Source organism: Salvelinus alpinus, chromosome 1 (genome assembly GCF_045679555.1).
Source record: "Salvelinus alpinus chromosome 1, SLU_Salpinus.1, whole genome shotgun sequence".
In the NCBI taxonomy this organism is placed as follows: Eukaryota; Metazoa; Chordata; class Actinopteri; order Salmoniformes; family Salmonidae; genus Salvelinus; species Salvelinus alpinus.
The window spans coordinates 83,592,241-83,619,945 of record NC_092086.1 but is presented as its reverse complement, the minus strand read 5'-3'; the positions used below and the strand labels follow the sequence as shown (position 1 = coordinate 83,619,945).

The window sequence follows — 27,705 nt, the reverse complement described above, 5'->3', positions numbered from 1 at the left end:
CAGAGGAACAGAGGAGGAGTAGGATAAGGGTACGGCTAAAAGCTATGAGAATTGGTCGTCTAGAACGTCTAGAACAGAGAGTAAAAGGACGTTTCTGGGGGCGATAAAATAGCTTCAAGGAATAATGTACAGACAAAGGTATGATAGGGTGTGAATACAGTGGAGGTAAACCTAGGTATTGAGTGATGATGAGAGAGATATTGTCTCTAGAAACATAATTGAAACCAGGTGATGTCATCGCATATGTGGGTGGTGGAACTGAAAGGTTGGATAAGGTATAGTGAGCAGGGCTAGAGGTTCTACAGTGAAATAAGCCAATAAACACTAACCAGAACAGCAATGGACAAGGCATATTGACATTAAGGAGAGGCATGCTTAGACGAGTGATCATAAGGGTCCAGTGAGTAGAGGTTGGTTGGGGTCCCGGCGATTCAGACAGCTAGTCGGGCTATCGGTAGCAAGCTAGCATAGGATGGAGGTCTGTTTTTAGACACCTCGTGCGTTTCCGTCGGTAGATTAGTGGGGTTCCGTGTGGTCGGGGGATCAATCCAATTGGCAAAATAGATATAGTTATAGTGACCCAAGAAAAATTGTCCGATAGACTTATTCAGATAGCAGCCGATAAGACAGCTAACGATTAGCGGGCCCCAGATGAGCGTTCAGGTAACGTCGCGACGGAGGTGCCAGTTGGATAACTCCCTCAGGCAGATAACGTCGGTAGTCAGTCGTGAAGGCCCGGTGGGGCTCCGCATTGGCAGTAAAACGGGTCCGGATAGGTGGTTGTAGTCCAGGAGTGGCTGAATGGAACTCTTCAGCTGGCTAGCTCCGGAATAATTGATGTTTCTCTGGGATCGACGTAAGCCAATAGTTACACGGGTAGCAGCTAGCTAGCTGCGAAATCAAGGTGTAAATGTCCAGAGCTTGCGGTTGAAATCCGGGGATATGGAGAGAAAAATAGGTCTGGTATGTTCTGGTCTGAGTCTCGTTGTACAAAACTGGCGATAGATTATCGAGCTAAAGGAATAGCTGATGACCACAAACCGTGGTTAGCTGAAATACTAACGTTCTGGGTAGCTTCTGGGTTGCTTCAGGTTAGCTTCTGGGTAGCTTCAGGTTAGCTTCTGGCTAGCTTCTATTGTGGATTTTCAGATTTGAGGTAAATAATATTTTTTTTTTGTAATTGGTGAGGCGGGTTGCAGGAAAGCGTTTTGAAGTTGAGTTTTTGGAAAATAAAATATATAAAAGATATGCGAAGAAAGGTGTAAATATATATACAGTGGGGAGAACAAGTATTTGATACACTGCCGATTTTGCAAGTTTTCCTACTTACAAAGCATGTAGAGGTCTGTAATTTTTATCATAGGTACACTTCAACTGTGAGAGACGGAATCTAAAACAAAAATCCAGAAAATCACATTGTATGATTTTTAAGTAATTAATTTGCATTTTATTGCATGACATAAGTATTTGATCACCTACCAACCAGTAAGAATTCCAGCTCTCACAGACCTGTTAGTCTTTCTTTAAGAAGCCCTCCTGTTCTCCACTCATTACATGTATTAACTGCACCTGTTTGAACTCGTTACCTGTATAAAAGACACCTGTCCACACACTCAATCAAACAGACTCCAACCTCTCCACAATGGCCAAGACCAGAGAGCTGTGTAAGGACATCAGGGATAGAATTGTAGACCTGCACAAGGCTGGGATGGGCTACAGGACAATAGGCAAGCAGCTTGGTGAGAAGGCAACAACTGTTGGCGCAATTATTCGAAAATGGAAGAAGTTCAAGATGACGGTCAATCACCCTCGGTCTGGGGCTCCATGCAAGATCTCACCTCGTGGGGCATCAATGATCATGAGGAAGGTGAGGGATCAGCCCAGAACTACACGGCAGGACCTGGTCAATGACCTGGAGAGAGCTGGGACCACAGTCTCAAAGAAAACGATTAGTAACACACTACGCCGTCATGGATTAAAATCCTGCAGCGCACGCAAGGTCCCCCTGCTCAAGCCAGCGCATGTCCAGGCCCGTCTGAAGTTTGCCAATGACATCTGGATGATCCAGAGGAGGAATGGGAGAAGGTCATGTGGTCTGATGAGACAGAAATTGAGCTTTTTGGTCTAAACTCCACTCGCCGTGTTTGGAGGAAGAAGAAGGATGAGTACAACCCCAAGAACACCATCCCAACCGTGAAGCATGGAGGTGGAAACATCATTCTTTGGGGATGCTTTTCTGCAAAGGGGACAGGATAACTGCACCGTATTGAGGGGAGGATGGATGGGGCCATGTATCGCGAGATCTTGGCCAACAACCTCCTTCCCTCAGTAAGAGCATTGAAGATGGGTCGTGGCTGGGTCTTCCAGCATGACAACGACCCGAAGCACACAGCCATGGCAACTAAGGAGTGGCTCCGTAAGAAGCATCTCAAGGTCCTGGAGTGGCCTAGCCAGTCTCCAGACCTGAACCCAATAGAAAATCTTTGGAGGGAGCTGAAAGTCCGTATTGCCCAGCGACAGCCCCGAAACTTGAAGGATCTGGAGAAGGTCTGTATGGAGGAGTGGGCCAAAATCCCTGCTGCAGTGTGTGCAAACCTGGTCAAGAACTACAGGAAACGTATGATGTCTGTAATTGCAAACAAAGGTTTCTGTACCAAATATTAAGTTGTGCTCTCCTGATGTATCAAATACTTATGTCATGCAATAAAATGCAAATTAATTACTTACAATTCATACAATGTGATTTTCTGGATTTTTGTTTTAGATTCCGTCTCTCACAGTTGAAGTGTACCTATGATAAAAATTACAGACCTCTACATGCTTTGTAAGTAGGAAAACCTGCAAAATCGGCAGTGTATCAAATACTTGTTCTCCCCACTGTATATATATATACGGGACACGACAAGACGAGGACAATAGGACGTCTGACTGCTATGACAACTTGGAATTTAATAATTGAGTAATAGCGCTCACTGTTGCCCCTAGTGGCCGGTTTTGAAGGCATTTCCAGACATCCTCAGGACATGGATAGATGTCCAAATTCAAATTCAATCTGGGATGACCTGGCTACAGTATACTATAAAATGCTATATTGCACATGATCAAGGGATACTACAGTGTGTGGTGTAGTATTCTCCAGTATACTAAACAGTTCTAAAGTAAGCAATACATTATCAAGGGATACAGTGGGTAGTATAGTATCCTCCAGTATAATACAAAATTGTATAGTAAGTACTACACATAATCAAGAGATACTACAGTGTGGAATATAGTATTCTACAGTGTACTAAGTTTACTACAAAATTCTATAGTAAGTACTATAATATTCTATAGTAAACTGTATTATTTTTTAATGTGGGTTACTTGGGAAATATTTTAAGTTTTTATCAGGGTGCTCCTGAAAAGCATTGGGATTGTGATTTTTCTAATTCTACTGTAAGCACTATGTAAATGCACACAGGGAAAAGGGAGCAATACTTGGCTCTTTGATTAATATTTTGTGATTTTAGTGGTGAGAGAACTAGTATGCCATCTGGTTAAAGAAAGCTTTCAGCTCCTGGTGTTTCATATTCTCTGGCTCCATGCTAACCATGTAATGTAAGAGATGGGCATGAAACAACAGTGGGTGTCTATAGCTATTTATAGATAGCTGATGGTCATTTTTCTATATTTTTCATAACATTTTCATTTCATGTACTGTTTTTGCATTGCGTGTACTGTGTACAATTTTGATTATAAGCTGAAATGTCTGTATACCGACTCCTGCAACATGTGTGAATGTCACAATATTAATGAGCAACAGACTCATTTCAATACAGCTTTCCACATCATAGCCCTGCTCCAGAGACTCTTCTTGGATGCAATTGTTGTACACTGTTCACACCATAGTCGCTGTGACCTGTTATTAAAAAAACTGCCACAGCGCTTATGACAATCTAAGGATTAAGGTTTTAACCTCTCACAGTATAGAGAGCAAGCGAGAGAAAAGATTCCAGCGCAGAGAAATGCAATTTGCCATCACTGTCTTTTCTCAAGGGAGGGAGGCGATAGGAGGCGAGGGGTGTTGTGCGATTGACTCCCTCTGACCTGTCACCACATTATAGGCTGATCTGTGGGAGCGTTTCTCTGCTCCATCTTTCTCTCTCTGCTCCTTTTCTCTCTCTCTCTCTCTCTCTTTGCCCATGTCTTAATCACAGTGGGGCGCTGCTCCTCTCAACCCCTAGCCAATGTAATTCCCCCCAAACATTTTTTTAAGTAGTGTCAATTTAAAGCAGATTGAAGTAGTTTGGCTGAGATCTACTCTGCTCTGCTTGTGGTCGCTCAGATATGCAGCGAGACCTACAGTAAATCAAATAATATTATGGCAATTGTAGGGCTTTTTAACTTTGGTGACCTAAAAATCAATACATGAAGAGAAGTACATTTGGCCTGTACTGCAACAGTACTGATGTTTCTTCCCAAACTGGTCTCAGAGCATGTTGTATGATTCTGTAAGTAAATCCGAGATGCCCATTTAGTATGATATGTTACGAATTACAATTCGTATTATATGTCACAAATTTGCAAAACATACATTATGTTACAAATTTGCCAAAAGTACAATATGTTACGATTTTGTTAAACATATGATAAGTTACGAATTCTAGTTAGGTGGATAATGTGAGGTAGCTCGCTAACGTTAGCTAGGCTAGGGGTTAAGGATAGGGTTAAGTTTAGGAGTTAGCTTAAAGGGCTAGGGGAAGGGTTAGCTAAATGTGTTAGGTTTAGGTGAAGGGTTAGCTAAAAGGGTTAGGGGAAGTGTTAGTTAACATGTTAAGTCAGAGCAAAGTAGCTAAAAAGTAGTAAGTAGTTGAAAAGTTGCTAATTAGCTAAAATGCTAAAGTTGTCCGTGATGAGATTCAGACTTTTAACCTTTGGGTTGCTAGATGTTCGCGTTATTAGGCCCAGCCGCCTGCCCTACCACCCTCCTTTCTTTTTTTGCCTTAAGACATTTGTCTTATCTAACCATACCAAATGTAACATCATAGATGTCGTACAGAATGATACGAAATTCTCTGAGACCAGGTTGTTCTTCCTTCTTAAATCAAGTTGAACTTGAGTCTTTGAATCCACTGGTATGTCACCCTCTGTTCTTGAACATGAATACATCATTTTTTAGGTTTGATCTTCAGAACGATTAACTTCAGTACATGGGCCCTGAGATCATCAGAACACCATTAGACAATGATGTTCAGAGGTATCTTATCTAATTATGTTGGAGGGCATTCTAAGCCAAAAAAAAGCCAGGGAGGGACACACTTACACACCTTGCCAAGTTTCCTTAATCAGGTTTGTAAGCTGTTTGATAAGCAAGGAGTGGCCATTTTGAAAAGCTGTCTCTCCTAATGTATGTGTAAGAGACGAAGAACACAGAGCATGTTGAGCTCTTAAAGTATTCATTGTGCCCTGCAGACAGCAATGGTTAATGATGGGCTTCATTCACGCCTTCAGACCAGCATTAGTTAATTAATTCTGTTGATTGTGTAGCTGGAGCTCAGTTACTTATGAGAGAACACTTTGTTAGATTTGGAGCAGACTCAACACTCAAGTTGTTGACTGTGATTCTATGACCTTAAAAATCGGTATAAATTAGCCATACTTAGCTACTTTATGTAAAGTGGAACAGTGTTTCCGTGGAATAAGACAATAAGGCAAAGGAAAGAATATGGCGAAGATAGATGTTAGAAATGTTGTGAGGTGAAAATGAACATTAGGACTGCTTGTGAATGTTAATTAGTTAAAAGGGGCATATGGCACAATATTTTCTTCCCATAATTGTGCATATACAATACACTCCCCCTTAAATTTGGACAGAATGGAAAACTGGGGAAGAAGTTGACAGATTCAGTTACCCGATCCACATGTTGTTTATAAAACAGCGTAATGGAGAGATGCCCAGTGATTTGGCAAGAGAGAAGAACCAACAACATTCAGCAATGCTTGGATTACCTCTAATCGGAAACAGACTTTGTTTTGTGCCACTGTGCTTTCTTTAGGCTCCTAATAACAGAACAGAGTTCCCCCGTTGGACAGTAGCTAAATAGTCAGAGGAAGCTCTCATAGGGCAGTGCTCTGGTGGGCCTCCAAATGTCCATGTATTTTTCCTGGAGCATCAGTTTTTCCTTCTGTGCACCAGTCCCTTTATGGGTGTAAAATACCATGATTTAAACTGTAAGCTGACTACATTTTTCCAATCATACTGTATGTGGGTGTTCTTCCCCATCTGGAATGTGTGGTGAGAGATGACGCTGTTGACTCTGTGTATGAGTTGACTCTGTGCTAACTCAGTGTGTAATACGACATGAGGTTTATGTGGCTGATGTACAGTAAGATGACACTCCAGGGGGTCACACAAAGTTCTGATTTACCGATGGCCTCCAACAGGGTTATGGTTAATACTCCAACAGTGATGTTTTACAGAAATACAGTACTGCTGTGTGTAGATCCTGTCTCTCGCTGTCTGTTTGTTTCTGTACTGTATATTGTGTACACACCACCTGGGGATGCTTACAACTGTATCCACATTCATTTTTGTTATATCACCAGCCCACCTGGTGAGAGTCACTGAAAGGAACCCTCTACCTCCTATTGTAGATTGTGTGTTGCTCTTGTGTAGTGCACTGGGGGTCCCCAGCCCTAGTTCTAGAGATCTACAGTGTCTGCAAGCCTTGGTTCGAGCCAGTACTAACACCCCATATTCAATTAATCAAGCTCTTAGTCTGTGTATGTACAGTTCTGCTCTAAACTCAAAGTTTACTTTGGAAAATGTAAGATTGATGCCAATCTGGAGATGTGCATTAAGTGATAAACAAAAGTTAATCGAATGTAATTGAGTATTTGGTCCTGTTTGAAATGCAACAGTAAAATCAAATGTTTTGCTGACTGGTTTTAGAGTTTTCACAGGGGCTGTCTCGTGTCATTTGTTTCAGTTAGCGGTGAATGTGTGTGGTTGTCAAATGTGATTGGCTTTGGCGGCGAAGCCAGCCTCTCCTAGCACTGTAGACAATAAATTGTATTTTGTACAGAGTTATAAGGCTATAATTATGGTGCTTGAAGTGAACAATGTCTTCTCCCACTTTACAGGCAGACAATTAGAATCATCACTATTAATGGACGCTATCAGCACATCAATGGTGCAGAGAGAGAGTAATGGAGATATAGAAAGCTTATGGGACAATGAGTTAGGAATCAAACTAACTAAACTGTATTTTATTGTGCTCAAACTCAATGGCTGACTATGGCTTCAACAGTAGGGCCAGAATGTATGCTTTTGGGAGTGTGATAGTTTCAGAATACATCTTCTTTACTTTCAGGAAGTCACTTATCCTCTTCTTCTTCTCTTGCAGATGACCCAAGAACAGTGCACTCATAGGAACAATGTCCAGAGCTCAGAGAAACCACATGTGTACAAAGTGGGGATTTATGGCTGGCGGAAACGTTGCCTTTACTTCTTTGTGCTCCTGTTAATGATCCTGATCCTGGTCAACCTTGCTTTAACCATCTGGATACTAAAGGTCATGAACTTCACCATTGTAAGTCCTCCTCCTTACCTGCGTTTTACTTGGGATTTGCTTTTATGACTGTGCTCTAGGGGAATTGATTATTGTATTTGCTTAGAAGTTTGCTGGAATAATAGGGGTTTTCTCCATGGGGGGCTATAATGACAGGCCAGTAATTACAAGCTGTGGCGTTTTAGCCTGCCGCCTTAATTTTCCCTCACAGTGGTCGATCTGCTACGGTGTTAGTCCACGTAGCTAACTCCATGCTATCGGTCTCTTTCCTCCCCTCCTCTCTCCTCCCCTCCTCTCGCCTTCTCTTTCTCCCTTCCTTCCATCCCTGCATGTTGTTAGTTTCCGAGTACCCCACTGTTATTTTCTTCTCTACCTGAGAGAGTTCAGTTGAGGGCATGTTTAGTATTCAAGTGCAACCGCCTCAAGGTGCCCGTCTGGAACCAATGACACTGTCACTTCCTGCACAGTAGAGAGGTGACATCAGCACAGGATAGGGGTGATGTCAGCAAAGGAGAGTGGTGACACCAGGGCCATACACTACATTAGATTACGCATGTGTACCATTCACCTCAATGCCATGTCATACAGTACTTAGCACTAGACTGTAGAGTTTGACATACATTTCCACTGTGTTTCTCTGAATATCTGGAGTGTTAGTCTGGAGCTCGAACCCGTTGATCCAAGTCGTTTGAGGCTGCTTTTTGCTCGATAATCCTCAGCGATGAGTCAGATACTCATATCAAGGCAGTTAACACACTGTTCCTAGGCCATCATTGAAAATAAGAATTTGTTCTTAACTGACTTGCCTAGTTAAATAAAGGTAAAATAAATACAAATACTCAAAGCAATTTGGATGTCTGGTGTGTCCGACTGCATATGTTCTAGACGCTGAGTGGCTATATTAAGGGTCCTAACCTTTATCCAAATAGATCCAAGTGGGATGTGATATCATGGTGAAAGTGATCCAGCTAAATGCCTGCATAAAACTTAGATTTTACCATCATCCTTGTAGGGAAGAAACTACAGCCCCTTTAAAAGCTTCAAACATGTAAGATCAAATATCTATCTACATTTTTGCCGAAGCTACATTAGTTCTACAGCCTATGAAACAGTCCACAGTCCACTGTCTCCCGGATAACCCCTAGTAAAATGTTGCTGTCTCATGTTCCTTAGACGGCCTCAAGGACATAGATTGTATGGAGAGTGATTGAGGACAGGCCTGGAGATCCATGGATGCAGAAGAGCAGGTGTCTGCTTGTCAGATTTATGTTGCATTTAATTGCTCCGAAGCCCCACAGTACTGGATGACATGTCAAGGATGGGTTTGGATTAAATATTCAAAGTCTTGAGTTACTGTGAAAATGAATGTGGAGAGGAGGTGGGTGTTGAAGGAACACACACACACAGACATGGGAGAATGGTCACACACTCACATACACAGGCCTGCAGTGCAGATTCACAATTAACTCTTGGGGAGGAAACAATAAGTGTCAGTTGAGAGACTGGAACTGGTTGTGTTTAAATGACAGAGTTGGTGAGGTCTCTGCTCCCCTTCAGGCTGTCTTTTTACGAGTGTTTAGATATTGCAATTCTGTGTCTTATAAGGACAGCAAAGGAAGTAGCTAGCTGGAGTCAGAGTCCAGTGACAGAGCAGGCTTGATGCCAGACCAAACAGATTCAAACATTAGGCCATGTCTCCTCAGACTCCCACTCTACCTCTGAGACCTAGTGCTTGTCTGCCAGCATTTAGAACTCCTCGTTGTGTTTAATGGGGATGTTCTAATGCAAGTGAAACTCTGGTCTAGACTAAGATAGATTAAGGTGTACTGTGCACTCCTTGCCAATGCAGCACAAAATGACAAAGTTAATGGGGAAACAGAGACAGATCTATTGGCAGTAGTCCTATCTGGGTTGCCCCGGTTAAATTCATCACATTGTACTGTTCTGGAGTGGACTCATAAGGCAAACTCCGCTAACATCATGTGTCAGCAGTAATGGTAATTAGCAACACTGTCCTTATTCCGGGTCTGCCTGTAAAACTCACTGGCATACTGTTAAACCTTCCTCATTAAGAGCAGGAAGAGAGATAAGTGGGGCAAACCGATTCAGACTGTGTGCCCGGAGTCTAACCTTAAAGCATTGGTGCATGTCAGAGACAGACGAGCCACGCATGGTTACAGGAACCTTGTCTTCTCACCAACCACCTCTACTTGCTGCTGCTGCATTTTTTAACTGTGGGCAGAAAGGTTACCCAGCATTTTGACCTGAGAGTCAGAGGTAGTCGTCCTATTCAAACACAAGCCTGGCTGCTCTGGGCTCCATGCCAGGCCACCCTGCTCTGCTTGCCCTGACTGGGAGAGTCTGCTCTCTAATAGGGTGGATAGGGGCCTCCCTGGAGCAGCTGCTCCAACCACACCTCCCAGCCATAGCCCTCTTTCTGGGGAGTGGATCACCACTCTGGGGACACTAATCTAGGGCCCATGCAGGATGGAGCAGCAACAGCCCCGGTTAACGCTCCACAAGGCCAAGAGACAAGCCTTTCTTGTCTGGCCAGATACATGCTGTATCATTCTCATCCCCAGTCCATTTAGCCATTCCCATGTTTTTGTGCCACCACCTCAACACCCGTTTGATTAGCACAGCACTCTCTGATGAAGGATAGAGGACATGGACAGAAAGCCTGGCATATTCACGATTCACCAGTATCACCATTGACCTGAGAGTCAGAGGTAGTTCTCATTGTTCAGAAGTGAACTTTTCCTTTAATCCCCAGTACTTGACACCAGCCATTACCGAGTCATCGCCCATCTCTGTGTTTTCATTGGTGCTGCTGGTGCTCTCAGGCCTGGACTGAGCTAAGCGGGTCTGTCATATAAAGGGGCTGTGGAGCTTGTTTTTCTGTTTGTTTATGGCAGGTGGTGACGGACCACGGAGGCAGTGCTAGATTTCTGCCAGACTGAAATGTTTAAAATGTTCTATTAACCTCCGAGAGAGGCTGTTTAATATGTCAGTGTGGCAAATTATTTTTTTATCCCTCGTCTCGGTCCACTCTCCACAGTCGTTCTCTCTGCTCTGTACTATCTCTATCTATCTCACATTCTCTCTGATACATTTTCTCTCATCATGGTACAGCACTGCAGTTTGTCTCTAAGCAGCAAGTCAGAATTATATAACTCATCTTGTGTTGCTTTCACTGGCATCAGCAGAAATGTCTATGCATTACACTGTATAGTTTTGTTTGTAATATATGTGACTCACCACCTGGATTCGGTCTTACGTAGCAAATTTAGAATTTCAGTTTTTTTTACATTGGATAAAAGTAGAGACTCGGAGCTACAAAATTATATATCAACACAACATTCTTGAGGAACAATGGGAAATTAATTCTACTTAGAAAGTTGATACACTTGTAAACTCACTTTTTAGAAAAGGGCCTTTGAATGTTTTGGTACCTATTAGAGCTCTCCTTTGTCTACACCCACTCATCATTGTTCACACCCTCATAAGCCAGCCCCACCCATCTCTATAAGGATTCACATGAGGTCATGTGCTAAAGACTAAAAGTGGTAGTAGCCTACAATGGGGAAAAAATCCAGGTAAACAGAAAATGTCCAGATAAAAATATTTTATAAATATAAGATGACGCTTACCCAGATACACTTGTCTAAATTGATGTGAAAGAAATGCTATAACCCCCAGCCACATCCACTGGTGGAGAAAGTACTAAATTGTCATACTTGAGTAAAAGTATAAATAATTTCAAATTCCATATTAAACCAGACGGCATTATTGTATTTCAAAAAATGGAATAATTAACAAATAGCCAGGGGCACCTTACACCTTAGCCAAATACATTTAAACTCAGTTCTTCACAATTTCTGACATTTAATCCTAGTAAAAATACCCTGTCTTAGGTCAGTTAGGAACACCACTTTATTTTAAGAATGTGAAATGTCAGAATAATAGCAGAGAGAATGATTTATTTCAGAATGTATTTATTTCATTACATTCCCAGTGGGTCAGAAGTTTACATACACTCAATTAATATTTGGTAGCATTGATTTTCAATTGTTTAACTTGGGTCAAACGTTTCGGGTAGCCTTCCACTTGCTTCCCACAATAAGTTGGGTGAATTTTGGCCCATTCCTCCTGACAGAGCTGATGTAACTCAGTCAGGTTTGTAGGCCTCATTGCTTGCACATGCTTTTCCAGTTCTGCCCACAAATGTTCTATAGGATTGAGGTCAGGGCTTTGTGATGGCCACTCCAATACCTTGACTTCATTGTCCTTAAGCCATTTTGCCAGGACTTTGGAAGTATGCTTGGGGTCATTGTCCATTTGTAAGACCCATTTGCAACCAAGCTTTAACTTCCTGACTGATGTCTGGAGATGTTGCTTCAATATATATCCACATAATTTTTCTTCTTCAAGATGCCATCTATTCTGTGAAGTGAACCAGTCCCTCCTGCAGAAAAGCACCCCCACAACATGATGCTGCCACCCCGTGCTTCACGGTTGGGATGGTGTTCTTCGGCTTGCAAGCATCCCCCTTTTTCCTAGAAACATAACGATGGTCATTATGGCCAAACAGTTCTATTTTTGTTTCATCAGACCAGAGGACATTTCTCCAAAAAGTACAATCTTTGTCCCCATGTGCAGTTGCAAACCGTAGTCTGGCTTTTTTATGGTGGTTTTGGAGCAGTGGCTTCTTCCTTGCTGAGCGGCCTTTCAGGTTATGTCGATATAGGACTCGTTTTACTGTGGATATAGATACTTTTGTACCTGTTTCCTCCACCATCTTCACAAGGTCCTTTGCTGTTGTTCTGGGATTTATTTGCACTTTTCGCACCAAACTACATTAATCTCTAGGAGACAGAACGCATCTCCTGAGCGGTATGATGGCCGCGTGGTCCCATGGTGTTTATACTTGCATACTATTGTTTGTACAGATGAATGTGGTGCCTTCAGGCGTTTGGAAATTGCTCCCAGGGTTGAACCAGACTTGTGGAGGTCTACAATTTTTTTTCTGAGGTCTTGGCTGATTTCTTTTGATTTTCCCATGATGTCAAGCAAAGAGGCACTGAGTTTGAAGGTAGGCCTTGAAATACATCCACAGGTACACCTCCAATTGACTCAAATTATGTCAATTAGCCTATCAGAAGCTTCTAAAGCCATGACATCATTTTCTGGAATTTTCCAAGCTGTTTGAAGGCACAGTCAACTTAGTGTATGTAAACTTCTGAACCACTGGAATTGTGATACAGTGAAAGAATCTGTCTGTAAACAATTGTTGGAAAAATGACTTTGTCATGCAAAGTAGATGTCCTATCTGACTTGCCAGAACTATAGTTTGTTAACAAGAAATGTGTTTAGTGGTTGATAAACGAGTTCTAATGACTCCAACCTAAGTGTATGTAAAATTCTGACTTCAACTGTAGGTATCAAAAGTAAACCATTTCAACGTCCTTAAGCAAACAAGACGGCACAATTGTATTATCTTTTATTGATGGATAGCCAGGGGCACACCAACACAGACATAATTTTCAAACAAAGCATTTGTGTTAAGTGAGTCTGCCAGGTCAGAGGCAGTATGGATGACCAGGGATGTTCTCTTGATAAGTGTTGGAATTGGACAATTTTCCTGTCAAAATGTAACAAGTACTTTTGTTGTCAAGGAAAATGTATGGAGTAAAAAGTATATTATTTTCTTTACGAATGTAGTGAAGTGAAAGTTGACAAATATAAATAGTAATGTACAGATACCACAAAAAACGACTTAAGAAGTACTTTAAAGTATTTTTACTTAAGTACTTTACACCACTGCCCAAATGCCTTCACACCAGTACATTAGCATACTTTAAATACTGCTACACATGCACTTATCACATAGTATTCCATACATAAGTTAATTTAAGGCCATGCAACCTGAGTTGAAACCTGAGTGAGATGCACATGTACAGTACATAAACAGATGCATGTGCTATATATTTAAGTGGTGGAGACTTGATACGGTCACATGATATTGTTGTGGTATGTCACAAAATCATGTTACGACCAAACATATCAATATTCTGCTAAGTTGTTAAGTGGATGGTCTCTACAGAAGGTGTAAACGGTACAGCCAAATGGTTACTCACATAGTAGCAATATCAGAAATAGATAGTGTCAATATAAATAAAATATACAGGATGTACAAGAACAATAACGATAGTGATAGACGAGGTAGTTATATGCATACAATCAGGGGTAAAGTGGCTGGGCAGCAGGATAAAAAAAAATAGCAGCAACATGTGAATAGAGGCACTGCAGATAGTGCTGATGACTGGTCCGTCCAAACCACGCATGAACAAGTGAAGCTATATTCGGAGAGTCTGTTTCTGTCCTGCCCTTGACTTTGGTGCAGGGCACGTGATGTCCATAGCCTCTTCGTCGCAAAACTCCCTGATCTTGTTAAAAAGATAGTTTGTCTAGCTGTGTCCAGTCCAGGTGGTGCTTGTACAGGCAGACCATCTATGGGAGGAAGGATGTCAGCGTTGCGCAGCAGCTGAAACCTGGTCCCGACAGTCCGAACGCTCCTTGGCGACAACACCAGGCTCCGGAGCATTGAAGCTGTAAAACAGAGAATAACAAAAAAAAAATTGATAAGAATAACCTCATAAAAATACAATCATTTTTTACCTGAAGAGCTGGTACTGCATGATCTGTGGCAGCGGCCTGAAGTACGGAGTCAGGTGTTGTTGCCAGCCATAGCTTTCCACCAGCACCGTACCATCCTCCAGTCCAACCAGCTGTGGGATGTTAACCCCTGTACTTCACAACACCAGCAATCTCAGACAAAGTGTTTACTCTGGTCTTTCTGAAGCGCTGCTTGATGAGGCCAAAGCACAAGTCAGGGGCAAACTTGGTGTGGCCTGTGATCAGGAAGTGAAGGTCCAGATTGTGGTGGAGCTTGTGCATGATCCACCAGGCACAATACCAGAGCACAAACTTGTTCTTGTTTTGGCCACTGCAGTTATCACAATTCAGGTCCACACGAGTTTTCCCAACTCCGTATTTGGTGAAGAAATAGTGCATATAGATAATGACTGTGCTGCTGCCATTGCTTGCTTGGGCCAGCTCTCTTGTTGATGACTGTATGACTGGTGGATTAGAGTCAGGCGTGTTCTACTGATTAATGCTGAAAGACAAATTCCAGATACAAGTATTTTAGCATTATTATACAATAGATGCAAAATGGCATTCTGAGACCATCACTACACACAGTTCATTCAGGTAATGTTAGCTACTGTAGCTAGCCAGCCATCTAACGTCAGCTGACTAGCTAACAGCAAGCTTTAACTAGCAATACAAACCGGTTGTCATAGTTAGCTAAAGTTAACCAATATGTTCAATATTAGCTAGCTAACACAGGGCTATAACTAGCAATGCAAAATGGCATTCTGAGAAAACATCATTAACATTACACACACTTCATACACATAAGTTAATTTTAGCTAACAAGCCAGCCACCTAACCTCAGCTAGCCAAAAGCAAGCTTTAACTTGGGATCTTTTGTTTAGACATGTCTTGTTAACGTTAGCTAGATAGCTAAAAAATGAATTATAATCCCAATCCATAGAGTAACGTTACTAGCAATACAAACCAATTGTCATAACAAGCTAAAGTTAACTAAATAGCGTTAGGCTCATTGTTAGTTAGCAGCCATCGAACTCCAACTGGCTGGCTAACAGCAAGCTTTAGCTTGCAATGAAATCAACTTTCGGACAAAATTACAAATATCTGAATCTGTAGCTAGATGCAACCCCTTTTATAAGACATCCTGTGTGGTATCCGTTTAGTTTGCATAGCTTGTTTGGCCCGTTGTGTTCCTCTGATTTCAAAACGTGTTATGAAATGAGAGAGTCAGCATTGCATGGCACGATCTTTGTCTAGAAAGTAGTCCAGAAAGTAGTCCATCACAACTTTTTCCCACTGACCTTTGTCGATAGCGCCCGATAAATTCAGGGCAGCAACATACTGTATTTGCAGTTCTCCATGGCTAACCTAATATCTTTCAAAAAAAAAATGCTGTAGAAATTATTTACGCATTACGAGCAGCTCATTTTATAGACACAAGATGCAACACCGACCAATCCAAACTCATCTCTCGGCATGTCCAGCCCACTTATCTCAGCCAGTCATGGCTAGCGGGAAGGTTGCTAACTTTTTCTGTGGCTAAACCAGCTATGCTCGTAATTTAACAATTTTATTCGTACAGTATTTACAGATTTGATATTAAGCCACATGAAAGTTCACATGTTCGAGAAAATCAGTTCAAAAGGCTCTCCTGTGAAGTTGTGACTTGCGACACACGTCTAGTGTCACGATCGTCATAACTGGACCAAAGCGCAGCGTGATCTGGATTCCACATATTTTATTACTAGTGAAACTCAAAGCAAAACAATAAACGAACAAACGAAACGTGAAGAAAATGCAGTGCTCACAGGCACTACACAAAAACAAGATCCCACAAAGCACAAAGGGGAAATGGCTGCCTAAATATGATCCCCAATCAGAGACAACGATAAACAGCTGCCTCTGATTGGGAACCATACCAGGCCAACATAGAAATATAATTACCTAGATGACCCACCCTAGTCACACCCCGACCTAACCAACATAGAGAATAAAAAGCTCTCTATATGGTCAGGGCGTGACACCTAGTTTCTTGAATCGGAACACATATCTGTAATTACATATACAACAAGCTGGAAGGCCACGTCTGTCATCATGTTGGTTTACCTGACAAATACACAGACATATGATTATTTGGTACTCTGGTCCTCATAATCAAAATCAACTACAGCATGACAGACCTGGCAACATTTGTTTCCACAATAAGATCTTAGGTTGTACACATAGGTGGTTCATGAGACCTAGGAAATGAATTGTTGAATAAATGCAACCCATTCATCCATTCAACAAATTTTTCTGCTAAATAATTTCTGTCAATTATTTTTCTTCAATATTTGAGGTTCATCAGCCACCACGGTAAATTGAACAAACAATATTGTTTTGTCTCTTAATTTTGTTTATTTGTACACATAATAAATTATTTTACATTTTCATAAAGAAATTCCTCATGTGACTTTACTGTCTGAATGTTGCAATCACAATGTATCGATGTACAGCCGGTGGTGATAGACATATATTGCAGCAGCTGCACACACAATGAGGAAAAATAACATTGATGAGCTTTGATTGTCTGACTCCCCTTAGGGTTTAAATGAGTTAAGCTAAAAGCTTCTTCCCTTTCCATCCCTGTGCCAACTGGATAGTTGTTTTTCCATGCAGAGAGGCCTCTGTCTTATATGAATTGGCCCACTTTGAATCTAAACAGCCCATTCTCTCCCAGGCAGCCTCCAGATTGCTGGATTCACTGCCTGTTTAATTCCCAGTCTGTTGATGATGTGTGGCCTACTGGCTGGCTGGCTCTCACTCTGGACAATTAAGTCTCACTACACAGAAACAGCACGGAAAGGTCAGAGACAGAGAGCATGGAGAAACATGCCAGCTTGTTTTTCCACCATTCAAATGTAATTCATTTACAAAATGTAGAGCAGAATGGAGAATGTGCTGGAATTGGATTTTGTTTGGAAGTGTGGTGGATCAGCCTGGCTTCAAAGATTAGATGTAAAAGTACATTTGTGGCACTTAAATTAATATGGTATGTTACGTTTGGTATGGTTACATAAGACAGAAGGTTACTTAAGCCAAAAACAATGGAGGTGTGAGGGATCAGCCTGGCCTCAAAGACTAGACATAACATAGTAAACATAAAACAGAAGGTTATTTAAACTAAAAACAAAAGGAGGGAGGCTGGTCGGAGAGGATGGATGGGCTCAAACACTAGATGTAACATAGTAAACGTAAATCTGACACTCAAATTAGTATGATATGTTACATTTGGTATGGTTACATAAGACAGAAGGTTAGTGAAGGCAAAAACAAAAGGAGTTGTGAGTAATCAGCCTGGCCTCAAATAGTAGCATAGTTACAAAGGAGGGAGGCTAGTCAGGGAGGATGGATGTATAACGCAAACGTCTAGCAACCCAAAGGTTGCGTGTTTGAATCACATCACGTACAACTTTACCTTTTTAACTACTTTGAAACTACTTAGCATGTTAGCTAACCCTTCGCCCAAACTTAACCCCTATCCCTGTCCCTAACTCCTAACCTTAACCTTAACTCCGAACCCTTACCTTAACCCATAACCTTAACTCCGAACCCTTACCTTAACCCATAACCTTAACTCCTAACTCTAACGCCTAGCTAACGTTAGCCACAACAAATTGGAATTCTTAACATATCATACAAATTGTAATTCCTGACATATCATACGAAATGAGTGATGGACATCCACAAATGAATACATACTGTACCATACGAAATGTAACATATCATAGTAAAGATACGTATGTTACCACTACCCCTGACTCCAGTTTAGAGGGATGGGGAGGGGGGGGGGGGGTGTATTGTAAGCCTACATACAGTACACAACCAACTATCTGTTACTGCGTCCATATTAGGACAGCATCACCTTACACCACCTCTTTCTCTCCCCTGCCTCTGCGCTATAAATAAAGAGTGATATACATATAAAGATGCTGCATGCTTTTAGTCTCCTTCCTTCGCTGTGTCATGGACCCTTATTAGAGGTTTCACATCGTTCTTGGTTTCTCTTTGAAAATACCTAAATGTGCATAACACAATTTGGTTGTTTAGAGTGGAATTTCATTCTATTGATCAAGTTGTGGTTTGTACCAGTAGATAGATTATAGTATATAAAAAGGCAGGGGAGAGGAGGAGTGAAAAGAGAGGGAAGTCAGTGTCTCTTTGAAATGGAGATCAAAGACACTAGTGGTCTATCCCTGAGGATTGTACTACAGTGGTGCCCCTGTAGTAGCCGCTGGTTGGGAAAGTATCAGGACATTTCTATACACTTAGAGCTAGTGTCCCTCTGGACTACGCGTGGTTAGCTCTGGTCCTCTGTGCCCTGAGTGTCTGCTGATTTCTCCTCTGTCGGCACCAGTGGTGTAAAGTACTTAAGTAAAAATACTTTAAAGTACTACTTAAGTAGATTTGGGGGGTATCTGTACAATACTTTACTATTTATATTTTTGACATCTTTTACTTTTACCTCACTACATTCCTGAAGAAAATATTGTACTTTTTACATTTTCCCTAAAACCCAAAAGTACTCGTTACATTTTGAATACTTAGCAGGACAGGAAAATGGTCCAATTCACACACTTATCAAGAAAACATCCCTGGTCATCCCTACTGCCTCTGATCTGGCGGACTCACTAAACACAAATGCTTCGTTTGTAAATGATGTCTGAGTGTTGGAGTGTGCCTCTGGCTATTCGTATTCAAAATAATTGTAAACATTTTTTTTATTATTATTAGCATTTATATCCAGCCAACCTTATATGTCATTCTAGTCAAGGCTTTTGGTTATTACTGCACTCTACATTCAGGGTGGTAGTAGATATGATTGCGGTTATTCTAAATAAAAAAACATGAAGGCAGTTATTATTATTTTTCTACCTAATGCTGCACTTTGTCTCAATGCCAAACACTTGCTCTTTGCAGACTTCCTTAGATATACACTTTTCCCCAATTGATCTGAAGTAAATATCAATACTAGCATTCACAGATCAGAGTGATGTTACTTGTCATTATTTCTTGCCTTGCAGGCCATTCTCTCTCTTTAAGCTCACTGCAGGGGCCCTGAGAAAACAAGATGTGCAGATCATTGACAAATCTACATGTTTTCAAGACAAGGGAAATCTATTTCAGATCTTCTGTCTACCCCCTTTCTCTCCTTCTCTCTCCCTCTGTCTGTCTCTTTCTATCTGATGATGGGATTCACTTTTTGATGACACAGTATTTGCTATTAACATAATAATAATACAAATAAAATAATATGTGAAAAATGGACATGAATATATTTTAGAATTAAAAATACTCATCCAATTTAGTTTTAAACAGCCTTGACAATACTGTAGATTCCCAGTGAATGCTAAGGATGCCGCTTCTGATATGGCATAGCCTGAAGGTTATGGTTTTATCATGGGGAGAAAATAAGCAAAATGTAGAGATCAAAACGTAGACAGGAGATAACTCTGACAACTTGTCCCAGTATATAGGGCTGACTCGCTATCTTCGGGGATGGGAGATAACATTGGGGGAATGCAGGACTATTCAACGTACTACCTCGACGAACTAGTAAAAATGAAAAGCTTTAGAATCTCAGGCATACATTTTATTTATTCAATTGACTCTACTCACTCCTACTCATACTGTACAGAATAGACTAAAAGCAATTCTACTGTATAGGATGTTTAAAAATAAATAAAAAATGTTTTCTGTGATCCACTTTCTACCATGTGGCGCCACACAATTACCCTTGGGGGACGATGAATAACTAAGCAGTTACACAGATTAAAATTCCTCTACAGAGTCTCTGTTTGGATGGGGATGGTGTATAATAGTGGAAATGCAAGACATCTCCCATGTGAAATCAACATTAGAGCCAGGATAAAGGAGTGCGACAGGCCTGAGTCTCTAGCTCAACTTGATCAGGGGAGAGAGGAAGAATTGCAATTGGTTTCCAATCCCCCAAAGGAGAGAGAGAGAGAGAGACCCTTCCCCATACCTACTGTACACACCTTGTACTACACAATCCCCCAAAGCACCGCCGCAACGAGTTATATTTTACAGCAAAGGCTGCAGCAGAAGTGAACTCCTTTGTTGGCGACTCTCATCCGTGTGTGTGCGATTGGCTGGTGGCTCCATGGGGAACTCGTGAAGGCTGTCATATTTCTTCTGTGGGAAAACTTGTTTTAACCTGTCTGAAGGCTCTTATATATTGGTTCACTTATGACATTAAAATACATTTGTTCATTGGGCAGAATCTTGAATAAAATGCTCTGCATTCGTTGCCTTCCTTTTAGATAAAGCTTCGCCTTATCTTAGCTCACTGGTCACCATAACAACACCCACCCGTAGCACGCGCTCCAGCAGGTATATCTCACTGGTCATCCCCAAAGCCAACACCTTCTTTGGCCGCCTTTCCTTCCAGTTCTCTGCTGCCAATGACTGGAACGAATTGCAAAAATCGCTGAAGTTGGAGACTTATATCTCCCTCACTAACTTTAAGCATCAGCTATCTGAGCAGCTCACCGATCGCTTCAGCTGTACACAGACCATTGGTAAATAGCCAATCCAACTACCTACCTGATCCCCATATTGTTTTATTTAAAAAAATATATATTTTGCACATCAGTATTTCTACTTGCACATCATGATCTTCACATCTATCACTCCAGTGTTAATTTGCTAAATTGTAATTACTTCGCTACTATGGCCTATTTATTGCCTTACCTCCTTACTCCATTTGCACACACTGTATATAGATTTTTCTATTGTTATTGACTGTACTTTTGTTTATCCCATGTGTAACTCTGTGTTGTTGTTTTTTGTCGCACTGCTTTGCTTTATCTTGGTCAGGTCGCAGTTGTAAATGAGAACAATTCTCAACTGGCCTACCTGGTTAAATAAAGGTGAAATAAAAGAAAAGAAAGAATAAATAAATAAAACAGGGTTGGGGCGAATAACTTAAATCTAATTCATAAGCCTACCAATACATTCATTAATACACAACAAAGTTATTTCAATCTTGTAATAATACATTTTCTTTCAATTTGCTCTATAAAATCTATTTATCAATATAATAAAACTAGGCCCATTATATTTCCTTGAATAAACCTAGCCTACTCAAAACGTCATAATTGGCTTTAGCAAGGGCTGTACAAATTCATACATTTTCAGCATTATTGTGATGAGTTTTTAGGATAGGCAAATTATTAGATATTCTGCCCAGCTGTTTGTCGGCAGCACACTAAATAATTCCATAGATTTGAGGAATTTTAGTGATCAGCACCAATAGCCTATGTAAAGTCTGTATCAATAGGCTTCCAGTTGTGTTCTAAAAAAAATAAGGAAATATGATTGACATGCGCTGCACATAGGAAAGTGTCCAGACAACTATGAGCTGATTGACCAGTAGGCTAGGTGTGATCTGATCTAGTCTAATCAATTATCTGAATACAAAACCCATCAACCCCTATGAGCCATCAGCAGGACAAAAGTATTGCTCAGTATATGAGATGGTGCACTATTAACGGCAGCACCACTTAAAACTGTTTTCATTTGCACACAAATCCAAAACGATGTACGCGATTGCAAAATCGAATGCTTCTTACAGAAATATTCACCTAACATGCGTGGTTCTTCAATAGGCTATGCATCATGCGTAGGCTAATGAACCTACAGTATACTTGTTGGGAGGGCATTTGGTATCCAGCTGTTTAGTTAGGCCTAGTGATATTGTTGACCATCAACTGATCCAGGATTTTTTTTCTGAATGACAGTCAAGTGACAAACAAATGTTGTGATACACTGTAGCATGTCATGCAAAAACAGCCAGGGTGGGAAAACGGTATTCGGGAAGAATGTCCAGAATATGTTGATGTCTCGTTCATTGCGCAAGTGAAGACAGTTGTGATCCGTGTTGGATCTAATCCAACACCCCTACATTTATGTTGATTATCTGCTATTGTCTGCTTGATTTACAGCTGGGTCTAGATGATTTAACAGAGAAATAATCAAGGTAATGAGATAATGTTTTCATATGTTTCTATGTGTTGGACAACAATGTAGGCTACTGTGCACAATTGCCTACCTAGTCTATTTTATGACACCCAACATATTTTCCATTCTATTATTCAGGACATTTAATGATAACAAATAGGTAAGTTAGTGGGCTTATAAATCAAATCAAATTTTATTGGTCACATACACATGAATTTCCCGCGCTGCCTTTTCAGCGGAATGTTGTCGAGGGGTTCCGCTAGCAAAACGTGTGTCCTAAAAAGGTTGACAGTCTGATGGCCTTGAGATAGAAGCTGTTTTTCAGTCTCTTGGTCCCAGCTTTGATGCACCTGTACTGACCTCGCCTTCTGGATGATAGCGGGGTGAACAGGCAGTGGCTCGGGTGGTTGTTGTCCTTGATGATCTTTTTGGAGGGCAGGTACCTTGCCCCCGGTGATGCGTTGTGCAGACCTCACTTCCCTCTGGAGAGCCTTACGGTTGTGGGCGGAGCAGTTGCCGTACCAGGTTGTGGGCGGAGCAGTTGCCGTACCAGGCGGTGATACAGCCCGACAGAATGCTCTCAATTGTGCATCTGTAAAGGTTTGTGAGTGTTTTCACTGACAAGCCAAATTTCTGCAGCCTCCTGAGGTTGAAGAGGCGCTGTTGCGCCTTCTTCACCACGCTGTCAGTGTGGGTGGACCATTTCAGTTGGTCTGTGATGTGTACACTGAGGAACTTAAAACGTTCCACCTTCTCCACTACTGTCCCGTCGATGTGGATAGGGGGGTGCTCCCTCTGCTGTTTCCTGAAGTCCACGATCATCTCCTTTGTTTTGTTGACGTTGACTGTGAAGTTATACTCCTGACACCACACTCCGAGGGCCCTCACCTCCTCCCTGTAGGCCATCTCGTCGTTGTTGGTAATCAAGCCTACCACTGTTGTGTCGTCTGCAGGGACTCCGATCCCTTTAATCATAGAGGCTGCTATTGTTACAATGTTTCAATTTCTTTTGTCATATTTGCATTTCTTTTGTCATGTTTCTATTTATTTTGTCATGTGGCAGTCTATTTTGAATTGAAACGCACAAATGTCGGCCTTTTACCAGATCCCAAAATCTTTGCATGAACTGTTTACTTTCATAAATTCGGTAGTCTATGCTAAAAAATATACTATAATATTTTGCCTATATTAACAATGGTATTTTAGGCCATAGCCTAAAGAACAGCTACATGATTTAATGAAAAGCAGCAAATAAACACAGCATTATTTCACATTCTTTAATAAAAGACTCATAAACAGAAACAGGCAATAAGCTACAGCTCGCTTCACAGTTTTACTGCCAAATAGGCCTACAAGGAAACTCGATGTATCTCAACAACGTAGTAGAGCAGCGTAGTACATTCCACAAAAAAATGTGATCGACAAAAATACACGTAAGCCCCACTACTCTCTTCTACACTGCTCTAGTTAATCATAGGTAGCGTTATACAGGTCACCTCCAATCAATTAAAAGGTTATCTCTAGAGCTGCAAGGCCATGTTCGAGTCCGGAGGGAGCATACATTGTCATTGACACATCCCTGCTAAAATAGACAGGACAATCTATACTGCACTATTGGCTATAGCTTTCTTAACTGGGTCCAAGGACAGTGCAAAATATCATTGCTCAATAGAAACATACAGCGAAATGTTCTGTAAAATATCTCAAGAAAATTGCCTGTTTTTCAGTGTTAGACAGAGGATGACAAAGAGAGAATACTTTTTTTGACTGGGGGGAGGCACCATAGCAGTCATATTGAAAAGGAGCACAGAGAGTGAATAAGAGGCTTGCCTTTGTCCAGTGTCTCTGCAGTAGGGGAGTAAAAAGCCTTCCCCACTCTGCTGTGGCAGAATCTATTAAGACCTTGAAGCCAGCACTTCCCTTTGATGTTGTGCCTTGAAAACAAGGCTATTCAATCTCCCTGCTCAGAGTCAATAAAGCCCTGGTGTCGTAAATTTGTACATGCAGGTTTTTATGGAATCCTGGTCTAGTGGCATGGATCTGGGGGAGATGCTAGGAGGCTACGAAAAATACCTAATTTTAAGTGTCTCGCTGTGCAAACAGAGAGTGACGGGGAATGCTACAGAGGCACTTTAGTTTTTGCGGTCGTCTTGGAGGGAAACAAAGTTTGGAGGTGGTGGTGGTGGACAGTCAACTTCCCTCTGCTTGAGCGGTTCGGTCAGGTCAATTCCAGGACATTGCGTTTCATCATCAGCCCAGTCAATCAACGTCCAAACTGTGTCTCTTCAATTCGGAGAGAGCACAGTCACAATGTCAGGGCTTGAGCGTGACAATCAATGACTCTTCCTAGAAGCTCTCTCAGACTCCCTCATATCCACCTGAAAAAAAATAATAACTGTTTACAATTAGCGGTGAGAGATGAGATACTAAGAGGTGATAATTGCACGTTTTGGTCTTGTATCACGAGCGATCCATTACAGCTCGGCAACGGTAGGAGATGGGGCTCTAGTGTGTTCTGGCACAGCAGTTTGTCTATTCACATATCAATCACTGTCATGGCACATCTTGATTCAGCACTCCTATAGGCGGCTCAGGGTTGTGTTGTACAGCCCGAATGAATATGAAGTTAATAGGAAATCTATAGCAGCTGACTGACAGTGAATCCCCCTCTCTTAATTCAGGGTCAAACTCAGATGGAGTGGTGTGCACACTTTGCCAGGTTAATTCAATGGGACAGATATCTCTCTCTCTCATCCCTCTCTTTTTCTGTCTCGCTCCTCTTCTTTTTTCCCCATCTCACTTTCTTTCCCTCTCTATTGTGTCTGTCTCCATTGTCTCTTTCCTCTCTTCCCATCTCCCTCTTTCTCTATCTGCTCCTTTCTTTCCCTCTCACTATCTCTTACTCCCCTCCTCAAAGCCAACATACTCTTGATGGATGATGTGGTGTTGGCTTCTCTTTGCTTTGAAGGCCTCGATCAGTAGATGTGGTATTTGGATGCTGCGTAGAGAAATCTAAAAGGCAATTCCACTATATATTGTATATGTATGTACAGTTGAAGTCGGAAGTTTACATACACCTTAGCCAAATACAATTAAACTAAGTTTTTCACAATTTCTGACATTTAATCCTAGTAAGAATTCCCTGCCTTAGGTCAGTTAGGATCACCACTTTATTTTAAGAATGTGAAATGTCAGAATAATAGTATATAATGACCCACATTCCCAGTGGGTCAGAAGTTTACATATACTCAATTGGTATTTGGTAGAATTGACTTAAAATTGTTTAACTTGGGTCAAACATTTCAGGTAGCCTTCCACAAGCTTCCCACAACAAGTTGGGTGAATTTTGGCCCATTCCTCCTGACAGAGCTGGTGTAACTGAGTCAGGTTTGTAGGCCTCCTTGCTCGCACATGCTTTTTCAGTTCTGCCCACACATTTTCTATAGGATTGAGGTCAGGGTTTTGTGATGGCCACTCCAATACCTTGACTTCATTGTCCTTAAGCCATTTTGCCACAACTTTGGAAGTATGCTTGGGGTCATTGTCCATTTGGAAGACCCATTTGCGACCAAGCTTTAACTTCCTGACTGATGTCTTGAGAGGTTGCTTCAATATATATCCACATAATTTTCCTGCCCTCATGATGCCATCTATTTTGTGAATTGCACCAGTCCCTCCTGCAGAAAAGCACCCTCACAACATGATGCTGCCACCCCCGTGCTTCACGGTTGGGATGGTATTCTTCGGCTTGCAAGCATCCCCTTTTTCCTCCAAACATAACGATGGTCAATTGGCCAAACAGTTCTATTTTTGTTTCATCAGACCAGAGGACATTTCTCCAAAAAGTACAATCTTTGTCCCCATGTGCAGTTGCAAAGCGTAGTATGGCGGTTTTGGAGCAGTGGCTTCTTCCTTGCTGAGCAGCCTTTCAGGTTATGTCGATATAGGACGTGTTTTACTGTGGATATAGATACTTTTGTACCCATTTGCTCCAGCATCTTCACAGGGTCCTTTGCTGTTGTTCTGGGATTGATTTGCACTTCTCACCCCAAAGTACGTTCATCTCTAGGAGACAGAATTTGTCTCCTTCCTGAACGGTATGATGGCTGTGTGGTCCAATGGTGTTTATACTTGCATACTATTGTTTGTACAGATGAACGTGGTGCCTTCAGGCGTTTGGAAATTGCTCCCAAGGATGAACCAGACTTGTGGAGGTCTACAATTTCTTTCTGAGGTCTTGGTTGATTTCTTTTGATTTTCCCATGATGTCAAGCAAAGAGGGACTGAGTTTGAAGGTAGGCCTTGAAATAAATCCACAGGTACACCTCCAATTGACTCAAATTATGTCAATTAGCCTATCAGAAGATTCTAAAGCCATGACATAATTTTCTGGAATTTCCAAGCTGTTTAAAGGCACAGTCAACTTAGTGTATGTAAACTGCTGACCCACTGGAATTGTGATACAGTGAATTATAAGTGAAATAATCTTTCTGTTAACAGTTGTTGGAAACATTACTTGTGTCATGCACAAAGTAGATGTCCTACTCGACTTGCCAAAACTATAGTTTGTTAACAAGAAATTTGTGGAGTGGTTGAAAAATTAGTTTTAATGACTCCAAACTGAGTGTATGTAAACTTCCGACTTCAACTGTATATATATAGCTACATGACCACAGCAGAATTGCAGCTATCACTTGTGGACTAAGTGGAATCGTCTGCAAGACGGGCTGAGGTGTTGTAATTTGAAACCAGAGGGTTGAAACTTTTTATCAGTGCATTGTCAAAATGTATTACTGAGGAGTTAGAGCTGAAGTAGCAAGCAAGCCACTAGGGTGGCAAAGGAGCGTTGAAAGAGCACCAAATGTTCTGAGCTAGACATTTGTCTGTTTTGTCATTTCTTTTTTTCTTTTTTCACTTCAGGACAAGTTGTAGTGACAAAGGCATTTGAAGTGAAAAAAACGTCTGTCATTTCAAATGCGAAAATCATATCTACACATGCTTCAGGATCACATAATTCCCACATTTTCACCTATAGCATATAGCTTATTGTTTGTTTTCATGTCCTGTGATCTGCAATTGAACATTATATCCTTCAGTCAGGGGTTAAAACTGTAAGCTGCTGGAAGGGGTGTTGTAATTTAAGCTATGGTAATCCTTAAGTATGATCACATCGTATATCCTGATAGATTGTAGTGTATTAGACTTTATGAATCATGGCTGGGCTGTGTGCTGAGGAATTTTGTAATCCCATTCTATATGTTAATGAACCATGCCATGGTGTAACGATCGTCTAAGGGAGGAGACCAAAACGCAGCGTGGTAAGTGTTCATGCCTTTATTAGAAAAGTGAACACTATGACAAAAATAACAAAGAGATAAACGAAAATCGAACAACACGAAACATTTCTGTCTGGTACAGACACAAAGACAGAAAACAACTACCCACAAAACACAGGTGG

General features: G+C 41.3%; 1 protein-coding gene and 1 long non-coding RNA gene across 4 annotated transcripts in view; both read left to right on the top strand.

The window, feature by feature from the left end:
* LOC139532056 (delta-sarcoglycan-like) overlaps positions 1-27,705 on the top strand; it is a 303,224-nt gene that overhangs the window by 210,012 nt on the left and 65,507 nt on the right. For all 3 annotated transcript variants that reach the window (XM_071329183.1, XM_071329173.1, XM_071329191.1), the window contains exon 2: positions 7,386-7,571. In XM_071329183.1, coding sequence (XP_071185284.1) covers positions 7,386-7,571 — 186 coding nt within the window. The remainder of the gene's footprint in view (positions 1-7,385; positions 7,572-27,705) is intronic.
* Positions 948-1,166, top strand: LOC139568257 (uncharacterized). The gene is made up of 2 exons (XR_011673559.1): positions 948-1,063; positions 1,114-1,166. It is a non-coding gene; the product is annotated as an uncharacterized lncRNA (long non-coding RNA).